A 16,726-nucleotide genomic window follows, 5' to 3' on the forward strand; every position below is an offset into this window, starting at 1 on the left:
TATTCACACAAAATATTTATTTTTATCAGAAAAAATTCTGCCAGTTGTAAAATTTTGTATTCAAAATGTAGTTTTAAACTGCCTTACCCTTAGATAAAATGTTCACATTCATTCAAGCATTTATTTTCAAGCTATAGCCATTTATTTGACGTATGACCACTTTACCCCATTGACCACTTTCCCCCACCAGACCCTATATCTCTTGGCAAAAATTAATTCCTAATGCTGTTTCGCATTAAAAACAGCCCAGGTGCCTCCACCTAGTGGGGAAACTGGACGTCAAAATTCTCGTGGCAGTTGCATCCCATCGAATGTGATGCCACGTGAAAGAGTGGTTGCCATGCCGGAGGATCGCACTAGGTCTGCAAAAACCAAAATGCAGTGCCTCTACCGCAGCCCTGTTAGAAAAATAAAAACAAAAAGTGTCAAGGATTGTTTTTCATGCTTTTGAAAAAAAAAAAAAAACTCGCTATATCTCTGTCCATACACACAACAGGCTTAGAGTTATCGCAATATCGTTGTCGTAATCAACCGTACTTTCGTTTTTTGCTTAATCATAATCATGATCATAATAATTTAAATCCATGTAATTCTAATCTTAAATTTTGATTCTCTAAGTTTTGATGTGATCAAAATCGCTATAAGTCAAACTGTAATTAAAATTTCATCTTGTAATCTCGATTACAAATTTTGAAAAAAAATGTTTACATGCACTGTTTATTATGGCTCATCGTGAAATGACTATTTTGAAAAGCGATTCAGAATAGAGAAAAGGACTCACCGTCACCTTTAAATGAACGAAGAGGGGACCTGCCAGGTTCAGAAAGGAAAAAATATTGCATAATGATTTGAAGAAAATTTTAATCCTAAAAAAGTGTTGAGAGTTGTTCAAAAATCCTAAATTGCTTTTTTTTTTTTTGCCTCAGAATAAATATTTTTTTGCTATCAATTTCACTAAGAGAATTGGAAAAACGTAACCTCCTTTTTTAGCTAAATCATTACTTTATTCATATAGATACTGTTTGTGAACTGATAACAAAAGAAATCAATGTTTTTTTGTATTTTTATAAGAAAATAATTAAAATGAAAAACTAAACGTTAGCCTGATTTCATCAGGCTCATGCAAGAGACAGTGATACCCATTTGGATATAAATGGAAAACAATTTTTAAAAATCTTAAGTTAAAAAATTTAGAGTATACAGGTTGCATTTTCTACAGCAACCCTTTAAAAAGCTATCAGTGTTCTCAACACCTTACTGTTTCTTATACTAGAATGTAAAAAACTAATGACAAATACAGAAAACATTTAGTAAAAAAAAAATATTTATTAAAAAAATACAAGTGGGACAACATATCATGAAGTGTAAAAATAGGTAACAATCGATGCATTACTATGAATATAATTCAAATGTTCCAAATGATCATTAATAAAAGACGACGCCAGCTAAGTTTCCACCATCCGTCACTGCACTCTTGAATCCAGCCATTGTACAGTTCGGTGAAATACATCATTAGCGATTTCATCAGGTTCATGCAAAAGACAGTGATATCCGTTTGGATATAACTGAAAAACAATTTTAAAAATTATAAAATTAAAACATATTAGAATGCAAAATTAGTAGCAAAAGATTCAAAAACAATTATTACAACTGGAGCTAATGATATATGTACAGTTTGGTAATATACATCATTAGCGATTTCATCAGGTTCATGTAAGAGACAGTGATATGCTTTTGGATATAACTGAAAAACAATTTTAAAAATTCTAAAATTAAAAAATATTGGAATGCAAAATCAGTAGCAAGATATTCAAAAATGATTATTGCAAGTGGAGCAAAAATTCATGTGTGTACAATTTGTCGAAAAAGAAAATATTAAAACTAACATCACGGATAAAATTACGTTCTCGGACTATTGAAATGCCATTAGCTTATTTTTTTATTTAGTTGTTTAAAATGAATTTAAATTTCAGGCTTTTTTAACACAACCCCAAATTTCTGTGATAAAGCATTAAAAAAAAAACATTATCGGGTATCAATGGCTTTTTTTATCAAACTTCTATACTCTAATACGAATGTATACTAACTTACGAAACTAATATTTTAAACGAAAGGATGAACTCAGCTTTATTTTAAAATATCAATAGGGGAACATGGGGCAAAGTGAAATAGCGGGGCAAAGTGAAATGGTGAAATATTTAATCTGCTTTTAGCTCCACCTATCTGGTATCATTTTAACTATGTAGTACCGTATGTAGTTTATTCTAGTCAGGGAAAAAATACCGCCCAAGATCAAAGCTTTTGGTAATACAGGCAATTTCAAAAAATTAATACTCATATTGTAATATTTTGTTGTTAGTCAAAAATCATTTTTGTTACTATAAAATGAGAAAGTTCTTGTTATTTACGTTTTCAATAGTTATGGAGATCTCCTAATATTCAATGCAGTATTAATTTAGTTAATATTTTAAATAAATTTTACAATTAATCAAGTACATACGGGGGAAAGAGGATGGAGCAAAGTGAAATAGTTTATTTCATTACTCACTCAATCATTTATGTAAATCACTTACGTTTTCATTTATTAGTTAATTCATTTACATTCCTTCATTTAGTAATTCACTTATTTATTCATTCATTTACTTATTTTCTTATTCATTTATTCTTTTACTCGCTCATTTATTTTTTCATATAATAATTGATTTATTCGTTTAATTATTCGTTTATTGTTTCATTCTCTCTTCAATTATTCATTCAGCCTTTTATTTACTGATTCTTTTGATCAAAAATATGTTTTATAATTTAATAGAAAATATTTCATTTAGAAAAATATTTTATTTTTCACTTTGCCCCATGAAAAGAAAAGTGAAAATTTTCCACTTAATTTTAAGACTCAAATTTACTGCCAAAAATAAAAAATACTGTTTCAGTGCAAGTTTTATTATAAAATACAATGTTCATTCTTTATGCACGGTAATTTTCAAAACAAATATCCGATTTGTTCATTTTGAAAAAACTCAGTCATCTTAACCATTTCACTTTGCCTCACATTCCCCTACTTATTTTGTCGTGGGCAAGAAATGGCAGTACCTGCAGAAATGAGTTTTTGAGATATTTGAAGAAAAGCGTTTTGGATTCAATACTAACACTAGTGAAATGTTGCAACTAGACGTTTTTTTTTTTCGCATTTTTTTTTTTCAGCGGGTACCAAACAAGCAATCTTGTACAGTAAAGCTAACGTAAAATAGAAGACAAAAAAAATTTTTTTAAATGGAAAATCTGCAGTTACTTTACCTGCAGACAGCAGCATTAACCGTTAACGGTTTTTATATATCATGAACTTGAAAATATCTGTTAAAAGTTGAAGGCTTTTTTTTTCAATAGAATCAAATTTCATTTTAGGACACATTTTCAACAAAGCAATAGGATAGTGTGGCGACAAAACATTAAACTTGTGTTCATTCTTTCAACAATAATGTCATTGGAAACGTGTAAAATATGAAACTCATCATTCAGCTAATATTCCAAAGCTTACTTTTTTTGTGAATACAATCTCATGAGAATTTTTACATAAAGGAAATACATCTCTCTCAGTTTAATTCAAATTTATTAAGATAATTGAAGCGTTAAAAATAGTCATACTATGACCAAAAAAGTCAAATTATAGCTTGCAAAGTACGAGTCTATAATTGCTGACAACATGAATTCACATCATGTCCAATTCCTATGTACCCAAATATAGCTTAAATGCCGAATTCAGACACGAAGTGGCAATAAACCTGTTGCTCAATGCTTGAGACTGCGCACTTTATGCAAATGTGAAATATAAAAAGCAGTGCGCATTGGCAGAGCACCAGCGACTGAATTTTTGTTGCTGTTACTCCCGTCCTTGAGGAGTTTTGATGAATTTTTGTTGTTATCCCGGTCCTTAAACGGTTTTGAATAAAGCCTACTTAAAACTAAAAGGAATGTATATTTTGTCACTGAGCACTACACATTTCTTCTAGTACAACGAAAATTTTAATCTTTTAAGTTTGTATTCTGAAGTTAAATTTATAGCAGTATTTTTTTTTAATCAAGTGTCTCAAAGTGCACGTACTACATTTTTTGCAGTAAAACGATAAGGAGTTTTTGACATACCTTCAAGGACTTGTCTTCGGTACTAGTATTTTCAAACAACTCCGTTGCGCCAGATACGTGACAAACTTTATCCATAGTGCCGTGAAGAAGCAGAAATGGCGTTTTTACGTCAGAGCAATTTCTCAGAATTTCCTGCAATAATTTCAAAAAATTTCTATCAACATTTAATTATTACTCAATTAAGATTAAACTGTTACTGAAAAAAAATCATTCAAAGTTTTTTTTTTTTAAGGAGGTTATTTAAAAATTTTACCCTCGATTAGCTCTTCCCGTTCGCAAATCTTTCGGAAATTTCCACTAGATATACATTAAGCGATTCAAAAAGATAAAATCACGTCTGTTAAATGAATTATCTGAAATCGATAATTCATATTTTCCCTTGTCGCGTAATGGCAACATGGCAAAGTGCTAGATGTTTGGAAGGGCAGTTTTCTTCTTCACAAAGTATTCGTCGAAACTGTCAAATCTTCGATTAAAAACTTTTGCTTTATGGCCATTGCGCTGAAAAGCGACCATTTTATTCCGCACGTGACAGCTAATGTATTTCAGTTTGCAATAATAATTTTACAAGGTAAAGAAGAAATTTTTTGCTTAAGAAATCACACATAGGTTTGTGATTTCTTAAGCAGCAAAATTTGTTATATAAATATACTAGTTGCTACTTCGGACAAAATGGTAGCTTATCCATGGAATGACAATGACCCTCCATATGATTTTGCTTGGTTTCGTCTCATTTTTAAGCAATTAATATTTGTTCTGATTTAAAAACGTGATAATAGATGTTAACAGCTTTTAAAAAATGATAAAGCATCTTAGAAAAGTTCCAACTCGCAGAATAATTCAGTACTTTCTTGTTTTTGCATTTCATTATCGCCAAATGTTGAGATTAAAACTTAACCAAGTTTTGCTCCTTTACCTAGCCCCTATGAGAGTCTTTAAAGTAATTATCTTCCCACTGTTCTAAAATTGAATACTTTTGTAATTTTTACCGAAATTTTGCATTTTGGATTTAATACAGTAGTTATATTTGTATTTATTATTCTGCTGAGATAAAGAATTAAGCTCAGAGCCATTTTTTCCAATTGAGTAATGCTACCGGTGAAAGCTTCCAAAGAGTCAAAATATGTACACTTGACCCCCCCCCCCTCCCTTCCCTGATCAATTTCTATAAAGTAGTCATAACACACAACCTACTCAAAATCGGGCTGTAACACTTGTAAATGCTATAAATCGCACATCCAGCTCAATACCGCCATAAGCTCAAATTTTTATTTTTTGGTGGTATTGCAGTGATAACACGTTGGACTTTGATATGAAATACAATAAAACTTAATAATTTTGTACATATATTAAACTTAACCAAGTTTAACTGCAATTCATTTCAAAGTGCAAAATGTTTAGCACTGCAATATCGCCATAAAATAAAATTTTACACTTATCGCGGTATGGAACTGGATGTACGAAATATAGTCGTGACTGAAAGAGGCTACTGGTGGTACACTATCTTTTCTTTAGAATTTAAATGTGTGTAAATCATGCACTAGTTTTTTTTTTTTCCCTTCTTTTTTGTAGCTAAATATTTAATGTACTTATTGTCGTGTATTAATTACTCGCGGCCAAACCCTTACACATTTAAACAGAACCAAAGTTTTCAACTTTTTCGCCTTGAAAGAAACTAGTCGACCCTACAGTGCATATAATTAAGATTAAAAAAAATAGATGAAAGGATTCAGAATTGCGAGTCCTTCAGACGCTTTGGAGAGGCTTAATTTTTTGAATATGTTTCAATTCTGATTTGTTAGTTAAATTCGTCTCTTTATTGGTCACGTTAATGAGTTCTCACAAGAAGGGTGTAGCGTGCATGGAATATGCGAAAATTTTTGACTTCAAAATATTGTTCAGGATAGTTAGTAAGTAAACACACTAAAAGTCCCCGACCCTGGAGGGGGGTGAGCTAAAGGCGGGAGGGAGAGGGGGAAGCAAATTTTAGGGGTTTTAAATATATGCCGGAAACAGTGGGGAAAAATGCGTTAAAAATAAAAATACAAGCTAAATAAGGTTTCTATAGAACCGTTTCTGCACATATATTTGTCAAATTTCCATTAATTTAAGGGTATATGTTATGAAAAATCGATGATTTTCGGCGAAAATCTCTCTTTTTGTGAAACATTTGTTTTTAGGTTCCCCCAGGATCAGTATTCATAAAAAATTTCAGCGACAAAGTTGTAGAGCTTTAAATTTCTTTCAATTTGATATTCTACTTTGCTACATTTTATTCAACCAATTAAGAGTTATAGAATTTCAAACACGCACCTTCATGGCAAAAAAAAAAAAAAAAAAAAAAAAAAAAAATGCAACATTTGCCATTCACAAATTTAAAAGTGAGGAAAGAGGAAGTGCGCGATCCTTTCGCTAAAAATATGTTGATGAAAAGTAGCTTGTGAAAAGTGTTTTGTCTAAAGTGGAGGGGGTCAAAAATGTTGAAAAAAAGTGTAACCTCATTTATAGACAGCCTCTTACTAAGAAATCAGACGATTTGCCCAATTACGTATATGCGATATGAATTAGCTCCATACATATGGCATTATTTAACAAAAGAACACTGAGGAAATGCAGAAAGTCAGCACTTCCGCAGTAAGAAACTTGTTTCAAGTAATTAGTAGGTAAACATTCCGAAAGCTCCTGACCCTGGGGAGAAGGGGAGTAAAAGGTGGGAAGGGGGAAGCCAATTTTTGTAGTTTTCGATTTTTTCGCGGAAACGTCAGAAAAAATGTGTTCCGAATAAAAGTAAAAGTTAACTAAATTTATAGTTTAATTGTTTTTATACATATACTCGTATGTCACATTTCCGATGTTTTTTTGGTATACATTCTTGAAAACCAATAATTTTGGAGAGAGAAAAAATTGCCTCATTCTTTTTGTCTCAGAGTGTCTATGCCAAACAGGTACTCAAGGGAACTGTAATATGCTGCATTCATGTGACATGGATCCTAACGGTTTTCTGTGTCTCAAAAACCCACCAGCTGAACACTTGAACTGCGGATTCAAACCTGACCAAAGAAATACGAAGCCAATGCCCAATCACCGCGACACTCCGCTGACATGCAATGAAAAACTAAATTCTAACAAGTACACTCAATTTCATTATTCTTATTGAAATGAATATGTGACGCTATAGCATGATAATGAATAATAATAGAAATAAGGAAAATGTAATTGACACGCAGCACCTCTTTGTAATTATAGTTTATATTACATTATCACTAATCAACTGATATTTTGAAAGTGATTGTATGGAATATGGACTGACAGTAATTAGAAAATGAAAATATCATCCTTTAAGGGGACGTCTTGGTTTTATTCTGAAGCGGAAAAGTCGAAGCTCATTTATGTCCACCAGCAGAGGAAAAGTTGTTCTAAAAAATTGGTAATGTATTGATGTCATCATCGTCTCCTTCGTCCTCGATAAATATTTTAATTCCGTTGCTGCAACTGCTATTTCAATGCAAGCATGCGGCAGAGTAGTTTAACAATGATTTTCTTCAAGTGACCTTCTGGTGTCACATCCTTTCGTGCATCGGTCAAAATCATCTTTAAGATTTCGTCAGGAGCAACATATCCTATTTCGAGAGCTTCGACACGAGTTGGTCATTTCTCGTTTCCCAAACCAAAATCCAGTGCTTCACCATTAGGTTCCTGGCTACAGTTGAACCTGGTGGTACGAGAGAGTTAGAGATCAGTCTTTATTACTGCAGTTACTTTAATAAATAATTTGTAGCGGAACGTTGAGGGACTTTTCTGTGGCTGGAGCACTATACCATGAAAGATACATATGGGTCATTCCATGTCAAGTGATCCAAAATTTGGGAAATTTTTTCCCTCACCCTTTTGTATTTCTTTGAAATTTGGCTCATCGATTGTACCCTTTGAGGTAATCAAAAGTCCAAATTTTTAGATTTTTATCTCTATTATTTTTTTATTTATGACACTTTGATTTTTCGAAAAACCCGCTTTTTTTCATGGATGCTTGAACATAAAATGGACGATAACTCAGCACCAAATATAGATAGAAAGATTTGGTAAAAAGCATTTTAAAGTACATTAGTTGCTGTTTAATGGGATATGCAACATGACTAATTTTTAAAAAATTTAATTTTTAAAAAATGAAATTTAAATTTTAAATTTAAATTTCTCAAAAAAGGTATAATGAATTTTTTTTTAAAAATTCTCAAAAATTTATGTGTATTTTATCTTTATTTGTGCAAAGTTTCAAGTTGGGATCTCAATGGGATCATATTTTTATGAATTTTTAAATAAAATTTGACTTATGAAATAATGACATTTTTCAGATTCTAACTAGTTAAAAATGGGGTTCTCTCACTGGGGATGGTCTAGTAAGTAGTAATTGATCATAACTATGCTTGAAATGAGCCGACGTGAATTGGTAAATTTGCAAGCACCCCCCCCCCCCCCCGCACCGCCACTTTTATTTATTTTTTTTCAAAACTATTTTCAAAATGTAAAAAATAAATAAATGAATAAAAAACCAAAATGAATTGTAAACTTATTAAACATTGGTAAATGTTCATCTTTAAAGTAAGAAAAAGACCCCCCCCCCCACCGGGCCACCACTTTTATTATTTTTTTTTCAAAACTATTTTCAAAATGTAAAAAATAAATAAATGAGTAAAATAAAACAAAATGAATAGAAAACATATTAAAAGCTGGTAAATGTTCTTCTTTAAAGCAAGACAAAGTACATTACCCCCCCCCCCTCACTTACTCACACATACGATTAACACTATACTATTATCACGCTTTACCTGATGCTTTTTTTTCAGACCAAGCCTTTCTTTTTCAATCCGAACTTCACAAAGTGTACTTGATTATTTCACTATCTGATAAGGAAAGTTATGATTCATTTCGTCCCTTACCCCTGCACCAACTTACAATTTTGGATGGAGGAAAGAAATAGTTTGCCCCAAAATCACAGCAAAATAGGAGTGTTTCCCCCCATGTTGTTTCATTCTTTTTACACTAAACTAAAAATAAATCTAAGTATCAGGTCACATGTCTGTCCGCATAAAACTGTCTTTCTACAACATTTGCAGTGCAGCTGTTTTTTTCTTTTCTTTAATGCTAGTTTTCTTTTTATTTCACTTGTAAACGAGAGCAATGCAGCGAGATCTATTTATACATATATTAAAAGCAGTTATAGATCAAACAAATTTTGCTAATTTGAGCATAACTTTCTTTGTTATTATGTTTCATTCCAGATTGCCCCCCCCCCTCTCCCCCTACCGTTCCACTTTCCGAAAGAAAAAAAGCTGCAAATGAGTGGTTCTCTTCAGTTTTTCTGACTTTTAGTTTTTATGACCCCCCCCCCCCCCCCATTTATAAGCTTTAATCACTACTGATGTTTAGCTGCGTGCGTCCCAGTTTATTATGGTTATAACTCTTACGTGCCGGCTTTTTTTTTAAACACAGTTTTGAAAAAAAAAGATAAAAAGTGGTTGTGTGGCGGAGGGGGGGGGGGGGGTACTAATCTACAAAGTCATGTCAGTTCATTTCAAGCATAGTCATGATCAATTACTACTTACTAGACCATCCCCAGTAAAAGAACCCCATATTTAACTAGTTAGAATCTGAAAAACGTCATTATTTTATAAGTCAAATTTTATTTAAAAATTCATAAAAATATGATCCCATTGAGATCCCAACTTGAAACTTTGCACAAATGAAGATAAAATGCACACAAATTTTTTAGAATTTTTTAAAAAAAATTCATTATACCTTTTCTGAGAAATATAAATTTAAAATTTAAATTTTATTTTTTTTAAATTAAAAATTTTTTGAAATTAGTCATGTTGCATATCCCATTAAACAGCAACTAATGTACTTTAAAATGCTTTTTACCAAATCTTTCTATCTATATATGGTGCTGAGTTATCGTCCATTTTATGTTCAAGCATCTATGAAAAAAGCGGGTTTTTCGAAAAATCAAAGTGTTATAAATAAAAAAAATAATAGAGATAAGAATCTAAAAATTTGGACTTTTGATTACCTCAAAGGGTACAATCGATGAGCCAAATTTCAAAGAAATACAAAAAGGTGAGGGAAAAAACTTTGGATCACTTGACATGGAATGACCCATATGACTCCAGCAGCCTCAATGGATTCAGGGGGAGAAGAACTGTTGATATATACCTTAGATATATGTTGCATGAATTTTGATTTCTGGTACATTTTGACAAACCTTTTACAAGATACACTGCAATTCTTAAGTTCCTCTTCCTGATTTCATCAGCAGAATGTTGTGATCAGTTGAGGATTTGGCTATCAAGAGAACAACTAGGAGGACTTCCTCTCAAATAATAACCACCGAAGAACTTTTCCATCTGATGATAGCTGTTTTCGCAATATCAACATCAGCATCACCTAAAGCTAATTTGTCTCTTTTTTCTACAGCTTCATCATTAGCGGATTTGTCAGCTGACTGTTGTTATGAAAGTTGGAGAGAAACCTTCTTGTTTGACCGTTGTTTCAATTTTCTAACCGGCATTGATGTCCACATGGTCGGTTTATACAGTCGTCTCTTTTTGCCAAACAATTTTGTAGGCTATTTATCCTCAGCTACAACAAATTCAAATTTAATTAAATCAACGTCGTTATTAGTGTCCTTAAATAGTATATAGAGCTGACTTCTGCGCTCACTCAGTCCACTAATTCATACTGCATATACGTTATCCTGAAGGCTTCGTCCGATTTCTTGGTAAAGGGCTGTCTATAAATGATGTCCAATTTTATTTCAAGACCCCTCCCCCCTGCTCGCCACCTTTGTCACAAAGTACGTTATACAAGCTATTTTTCATAAACATATTCGTATTGAAAAATGCTTGTGATGTCACTCTTCTTCTTAATCTTTCCTTCCCCCTTGTCACAAGCTCACAATTTCACGAACCCCCCTCCCCCTGGAAACGTGACATCATTTGTGCTGTAGTAATCCACAAATGCTTCTTCACTGTCAATCAGGATTGTCGAATTCATTGAGGAAAGAGGAACTGCGCGATCCTTTCAAGTCAGTTAGAAATTTGTGAATGGCAAGTGTTCCATTTTTTTTTTTTTTTTTTTTTTTTGCCATGAAGGTGCGTGTTAGAAATTCTATAACTCTTGGTTGAATAAAATGTAACAAAATAGCATATTAAATTGAAGGGAATTTAAAGCTCTACAACTTTGTCGTTGACAATTTTTATGAATACGGATCATGGGCGGCACTAAAAGCAAATGTCTGACAAAAAGAGAGAATTTCTCCGAAAATCATCTATTTTTCACAACATACACCCTGACAGTTATTGGAAATTTGACAAGTATGTGTAGAAACAGTTCTATAGGAACTTTATTTAGCTTGAACTTTTATTTTGAACGCATTTTTTCCACCGTTTCCGACATATATTTAAAAAAAAAACATTGCTTCCCCCCTCCCTCTCGCCTTTAGCTCACCCCCCCCCCCCAGGGTCGGGGACTTTTGGTATGTTTACTTACTAACTACCCCTAACAATATTCTTAAGTCAAAAATTATCGCATATTCCAATGCACGTACAATGTGTTCATTGACTGGACTATATCAAATAAAAATAAAAAGTGTTTTGAAAGTCATGATAATGCAGTGCTTAACAATACCACGAAAGAAATCTACGAGATACGGTCATAATTTTCTCGTTTATCTACGAATATGATGCGCACTCATTCAGCGATTCAAAACTCAATGATTCCCTTTAATTTGAATAAGGTTTCTTTTCTTAATCTTTTTCAAATTTTGTGTCGTTAATATTTTTTTTTTTCAAAAATGGTAGTTTATGCTTTCTACAAATTAATGATACGCCAAGGGGAGCTAATTTTAACTCTACATTGGCAAAAAAATTTCTGTTGTACTGCGAAAAAAAGTTTTCGATTGAATATCCGGCTTCTTCGCCTCTTTGTCGGAGATACATTAATGACTTATGTATCTGCAACATAAGTCATTATATATGTATATTAATTTTTAAAACTTTTTTGAACTTACAAGTAACCCTACCCAAGCGTGAATCACCGCGCGCGATCTGAATAAACTTCGCACATTGATAGAACACTTAAAAATATTGAACACATATTTTCTTTTAATCGGTAATTAACACTTAAAGCGGGGTAAAATTTACCCCTTAACATTGGAGGATACAATATCTCTATTATCCAACTGGAATATTGTACCCTTTGTTATTGTATTTTATCTTATTTATTGTATTTTATTTTAAATTTTAGCTACAAAAATTCAAATAATGATTGAAATTTTGCAAACTACTAAACAAACTAAAGTTGACGTGTTTCATGGTTTTACTGAAAATACTCTTTGAGGGGTAAACCATCCCTTGAAATTTTACCCCGTCACAGTGAATGACCTTGAAAATTAAATCTATCATAAGAAAGTCATAACATATAAAGAGAAAGCTCTATTTTTAGCTTTCCAATGGTTTTTGAATTTTAATTCTACTATAATTAGTAGAGAAGTTACATTCATTTGTAAGGACACACTTTTGAACAATTTTCAAAATAGAAATAAAAAAATTGGCAGGATTACTTATCTTGTCATATGTGTCCTTCATGCCAAACTTGATTAAAATCGGAAATGGTTATGTCAAGAAGGTGATTTCTCTCACATGGAATTGATCATAGGCAACTAGCCCCGCGATAGGGTAAGACTACGAGGGAAGATTTAGCCCTATAAACAGTATTTCTGAAAAATCCCGAAACACGTCAACTTTAGTTTGTTTAGTTTTTCAAATGTTCAATCATTGTTTGAATTTTGTAATTAAAATTCAAAATAAAATAATATATTGCCCTCCAATATCCCAATTATCATATATTTAGTGGTTAATTTCATCCCGTTAAAAGTGTTTGTTGCCTTATGCTATACTACGACTTATGATAAAAGTCTTAAATTCCAATTCGAACAAGATTTTTTATCTTGCCTTTGTAAGAGTTTTTTAGAGGTATTATTGTTTCTCAAGCTATCAGAATCAAAAGTATTTAATAACACAGTCAGCTTTCGATCAAGAAATTTCATTGCTTAAAAATTAGCTTTTCGATAATAATTTCCCTTACAATCTTGTTAAAAACATTTGCTTAAGTTTGACCAATAAACATTTTGCTTCACTTGAAACCGTATAACTGTTCAAGCTTATGAAATAACCGTGAGAAAATGTTGTAGATTACTGATTTTATTTTTGTTTTTATTTTTGGATTTGTGAGTTATAAAAAATATTTTACTGGTGACGCTAATATTTTCGACTGCTGGAGTGATTTTGGCTTTCTTGAATTTGACTTCTGGAACCTTACTCGGACTTAGAGGTAAGATATTTAGAGTAGTTTTGCAGGCAGCGGCCATGATTGATAACCACTTGGCTTCTAATAATTGAGACGAAACAGCGGAACACCTGTTAATAGTTTCAGGTTTAAGTTCCCGTTTATTACCTACATGTTTGCATTTGATACGATGGTCATATTTGGATTCAGATTGTCATTTTACATAAGAATCAGCACAGGCAAATTTTTCGGTGTCAAAAATTAGCTCGGTGGACATTACTGTCGTTGCTTGTCGCGCGTTTGGTGTAGAAAGATAAGCTGTTTTTAAAAGGAAACTCTCTCCCCGACAAGCTCCACTTGCGACACTAACAGTGACCAAGCGCTCAAAAAGTTACACCAAAAAGCCGTTTGAAATGATTGAATATAAGCTGCGGGAACCTTATCGCTGGTCATCAATCAAAGTGCTGAGGGAGGGTGCTACGCTCTCAGTAGCGTCGCGAATTTACGCGGATTGAAGACCCGAAGGAGAAGAAACGAACGTCCAGCGAAGGTCATTGAGGGGAGCTAATGAAAGGGTAATAAATCTTACAGCCCATTAGCACACACCCATCAAAAAAGGGAGGTTACTATTGGAGGCGGGGCGAATGCAGAAAGAGAACGTTTTTTTGAAAAAAATTTCAGTACTTAGAACCCCCGATATTTTTTTAAAGAAATGGTCGCATTATTTCGAACAAAGTCTCACAAGAGAGCTTGAAATGTTTTGCGTGTTGAGATGTTCTTAAAATTTCGATAGCACGATTTTCAGATTTTTTACAGAGTGAAATGTCCAACAGTACCTCGTTTTCGAAGAAATTCATTTTTTCTCGAATTTTAAAAAATCGGAGAATGGACATATCAAAAAAGTAAAAACTAGAAGACACAGACATATGCTTGAAAAATACTCAGAAAAAAATTGACCCGAAAACTTCAAAGGAATTTGTAAAAAAAAAAAAACCATCCAACTTTCCCCGTAAGTTAACATTGGATCTGAAGCTTTCAGACTCGCAGTGAAGAGCACCCTTAACATGGCCAGAGCCGAATTTCCAAATAGGAAGAGTAGGCAGCTGCCTAGGGTGCCAGTTTTTTAGGGGTGGGAAAATTTTAATCACTTTTTTTCTACTATCCTTGTTCATAACATGTCAGTATTTTTTATTTTATTTATTTTTTTATTTATTTTTGAGATTATTTTCATATTTATTAAACTTTATCACTATAACTGATAAGTAATTGGAGCGGTGCATCCTCACAAGTATACAGTAATACTAAATAATAGGCATATTGAATTGCGTTAGCAATCTTAATTATGTATGCGAGCGTAACTTCAATAAATATAAATAATTCGGAGAGGTCGATGAGACGAACATGGGGATTTTCGGACATTTGTAAAACAAACCTGTAGAAAAAAAATTTTTTTTTCTTTTGATGATTTAAAAAAATATTTAAGGGAGAAGTATCTCCACGAGTCTCCCAACTTGCTCCGAATGTTTATGTTTCTGAACGGAGCACGTCCTTTGCCCCTGAAAAGAACATTAGTCATAAATATAATGTTCTTGTTTTCTCCAAATAAAAATAATGGCTATGAGTGTCAAAAACGGGGGGAGAAGGCAATTTTCAAAACGGGGGTATTGAGGGTGACAAAATGGTGGTTATATTTTGGGTTCACGGGATCAGTATTCATTAGTATTAGCAAGAATGGTCTGAGTAAAGTAATTAAACTTGATCATTTATCATAAGCTTGAATTTTAAAATCACTACATCAGGAAGCTTCAGCTAACATATTTAAAAAAAGTTTTTAATTTTAAGCGGGATGGGGGGCAGGTATCAAATCTGTCTAGGGGCAGCGTGGAGCTTAATTCGGCTCTGAGCATGGCAGCATAGTTGTTGAACTCTATAGATAAGGTGTAATAATAAATAAGTTACGCGTCAGCCGCTTCTCAATTTTACGCATAGTTTCCAATTTTTCACATGTTTCAAGATCGGAATGCATCCGCTTTCAAAAGATCTCGCTCGTTTTTCTTGATTAGATCTTTCTATTTTCATTTATAATTTTGTGTGTAGCATCATTTCAAAACCTTCTAATATGTCTAACTGTGTAGTTGAGGACTTGCAGACTTCCAATTTTGCTGCTCCCATTCGATTCTCATTTACATCTGAGTCAATTCAAGAGAATCGTAAAAATTATCACTGACTTTGATCAGTGCCTTCATCTAATGAAGCTGTTATAAAATAAAATTGACTTAAGTAAGAACGTTTAAGACATCGATAGAATACAAAAATCAGGAATTTTTAAACGATAATAAGTCAGGAAATGTTTCGAACATCACGAAGACGGTTTTTTTTTTTTTTTTTTTTTTTTTTTTCAATATTTGTAGCCGAGCATAAAATTTTGGTGATCATACCTGGTTAGTTAATCATTAAGTAAATTCATTTTATATTTTTATTTCCTTTTTAATTATTTTGTTAATTTTGTAAACTTAGTTTTTGCATTTACTAAATTAATGCAAGTTGGAGATTTAAGAAAATTCTTTATTGAAAAAATTTTAACACACACAAAAGCTGAATAAAAGTCAGCTTTCGCTGTTCACCAGTAGTTGCATAATTTTTACTGCATGTTTGCAGCTTCTTTTATTTTGGAAAATCATTTTGTAATTGAAATTTCGTTTCAATTATGTTTATTGATTGAAAGATTATTGTGTATCACACATCAGATATTTTGAGAAAAAAAAATATATTTTTTTACATATAAATTTTTACCTATTTATAAATTTTGTATGATTTGTTGAAATATCCAAAAAATATTTTTGAAAAAAATTAGATTTATAAATGGACATTCCCCAGGTAAACAAATTATTAAAGTTAAAACTCTGCAATTATTTCATGTGTATCACTAGTCCTTTTTGTATTAATCGTTTTTTTTTTATTTTTAATTTATAGTAGTTTCTCAGTTCGTTATATTTCGCTTTAATTTGAATTTTCACAAACACTAATGCAAAAAAATTGATCAGATGGTTGCAATTTAATTTCATTAATTCAGATATTCTTGTGAAAAATATTTTTTTTTCTGAAAACATTGCAATCCGTGAGCCATGTAAAGCCTTTTTTTTTTTTTTTTGTGCTCGAATTTTTTCATATTGTTTTTTTTTTTTTTTTTTTTTTTTTTTTTTTTTTTTTTTTTTTTTAAATGCAATATCAGGAACTTGAGGACCAC

At 32.1% G+C, this 16,726-nt stretch overlaps 1 protein-coding gene across 1 annotated transcript in view; it reads right to left on the reverse strand.

The window, feature by feature from the left end:
* Positions 1-1,348: 1,348 nt before the first annotated feature.
* LOC129218827 (monoglyceride lipase-like) overlaps positions 1,349-16,726 on the reverse strand; it is a 112,797-nt gene continuing 97,419 nt past the window's right edge. The window contains exons 7-9 of the mRNA XM_054853148.1: positions 11,741-11,759; positions 4,141-4,272; positions 1,349-1,565 (exon numbers count right to left, since the gene is read on the reverse strand). Of these exons, the coding sequence (XP_054709123.1) occupies positions 1,464-1,565; positions 4,141-4,272; positions 11,741-11,759 (253 nt within the window). The 3' untranslated portion in view covers positions 1,349-1,463. The remainder of the gene's footprint in view (positions 1,566-4,140; positions 4,273-11,740; positions 11,760-16,726) is intronic.

The sequence above is a fragment of the Uloborus diversus genome, chromosome 3, assembly GCF_026930045.1.
Source record: "Uloborus diversus isolate 005 chromosome 3, Udiv.v.3.1, whole genome shotgun sequence".
In the NCBI taxonomy this organism is placed as follows: Eukaryota; Metazoa; Arthropoda; class Arachnida; order Araneae; family Uloboridae; genus Uloborus; species Uloborus diversus.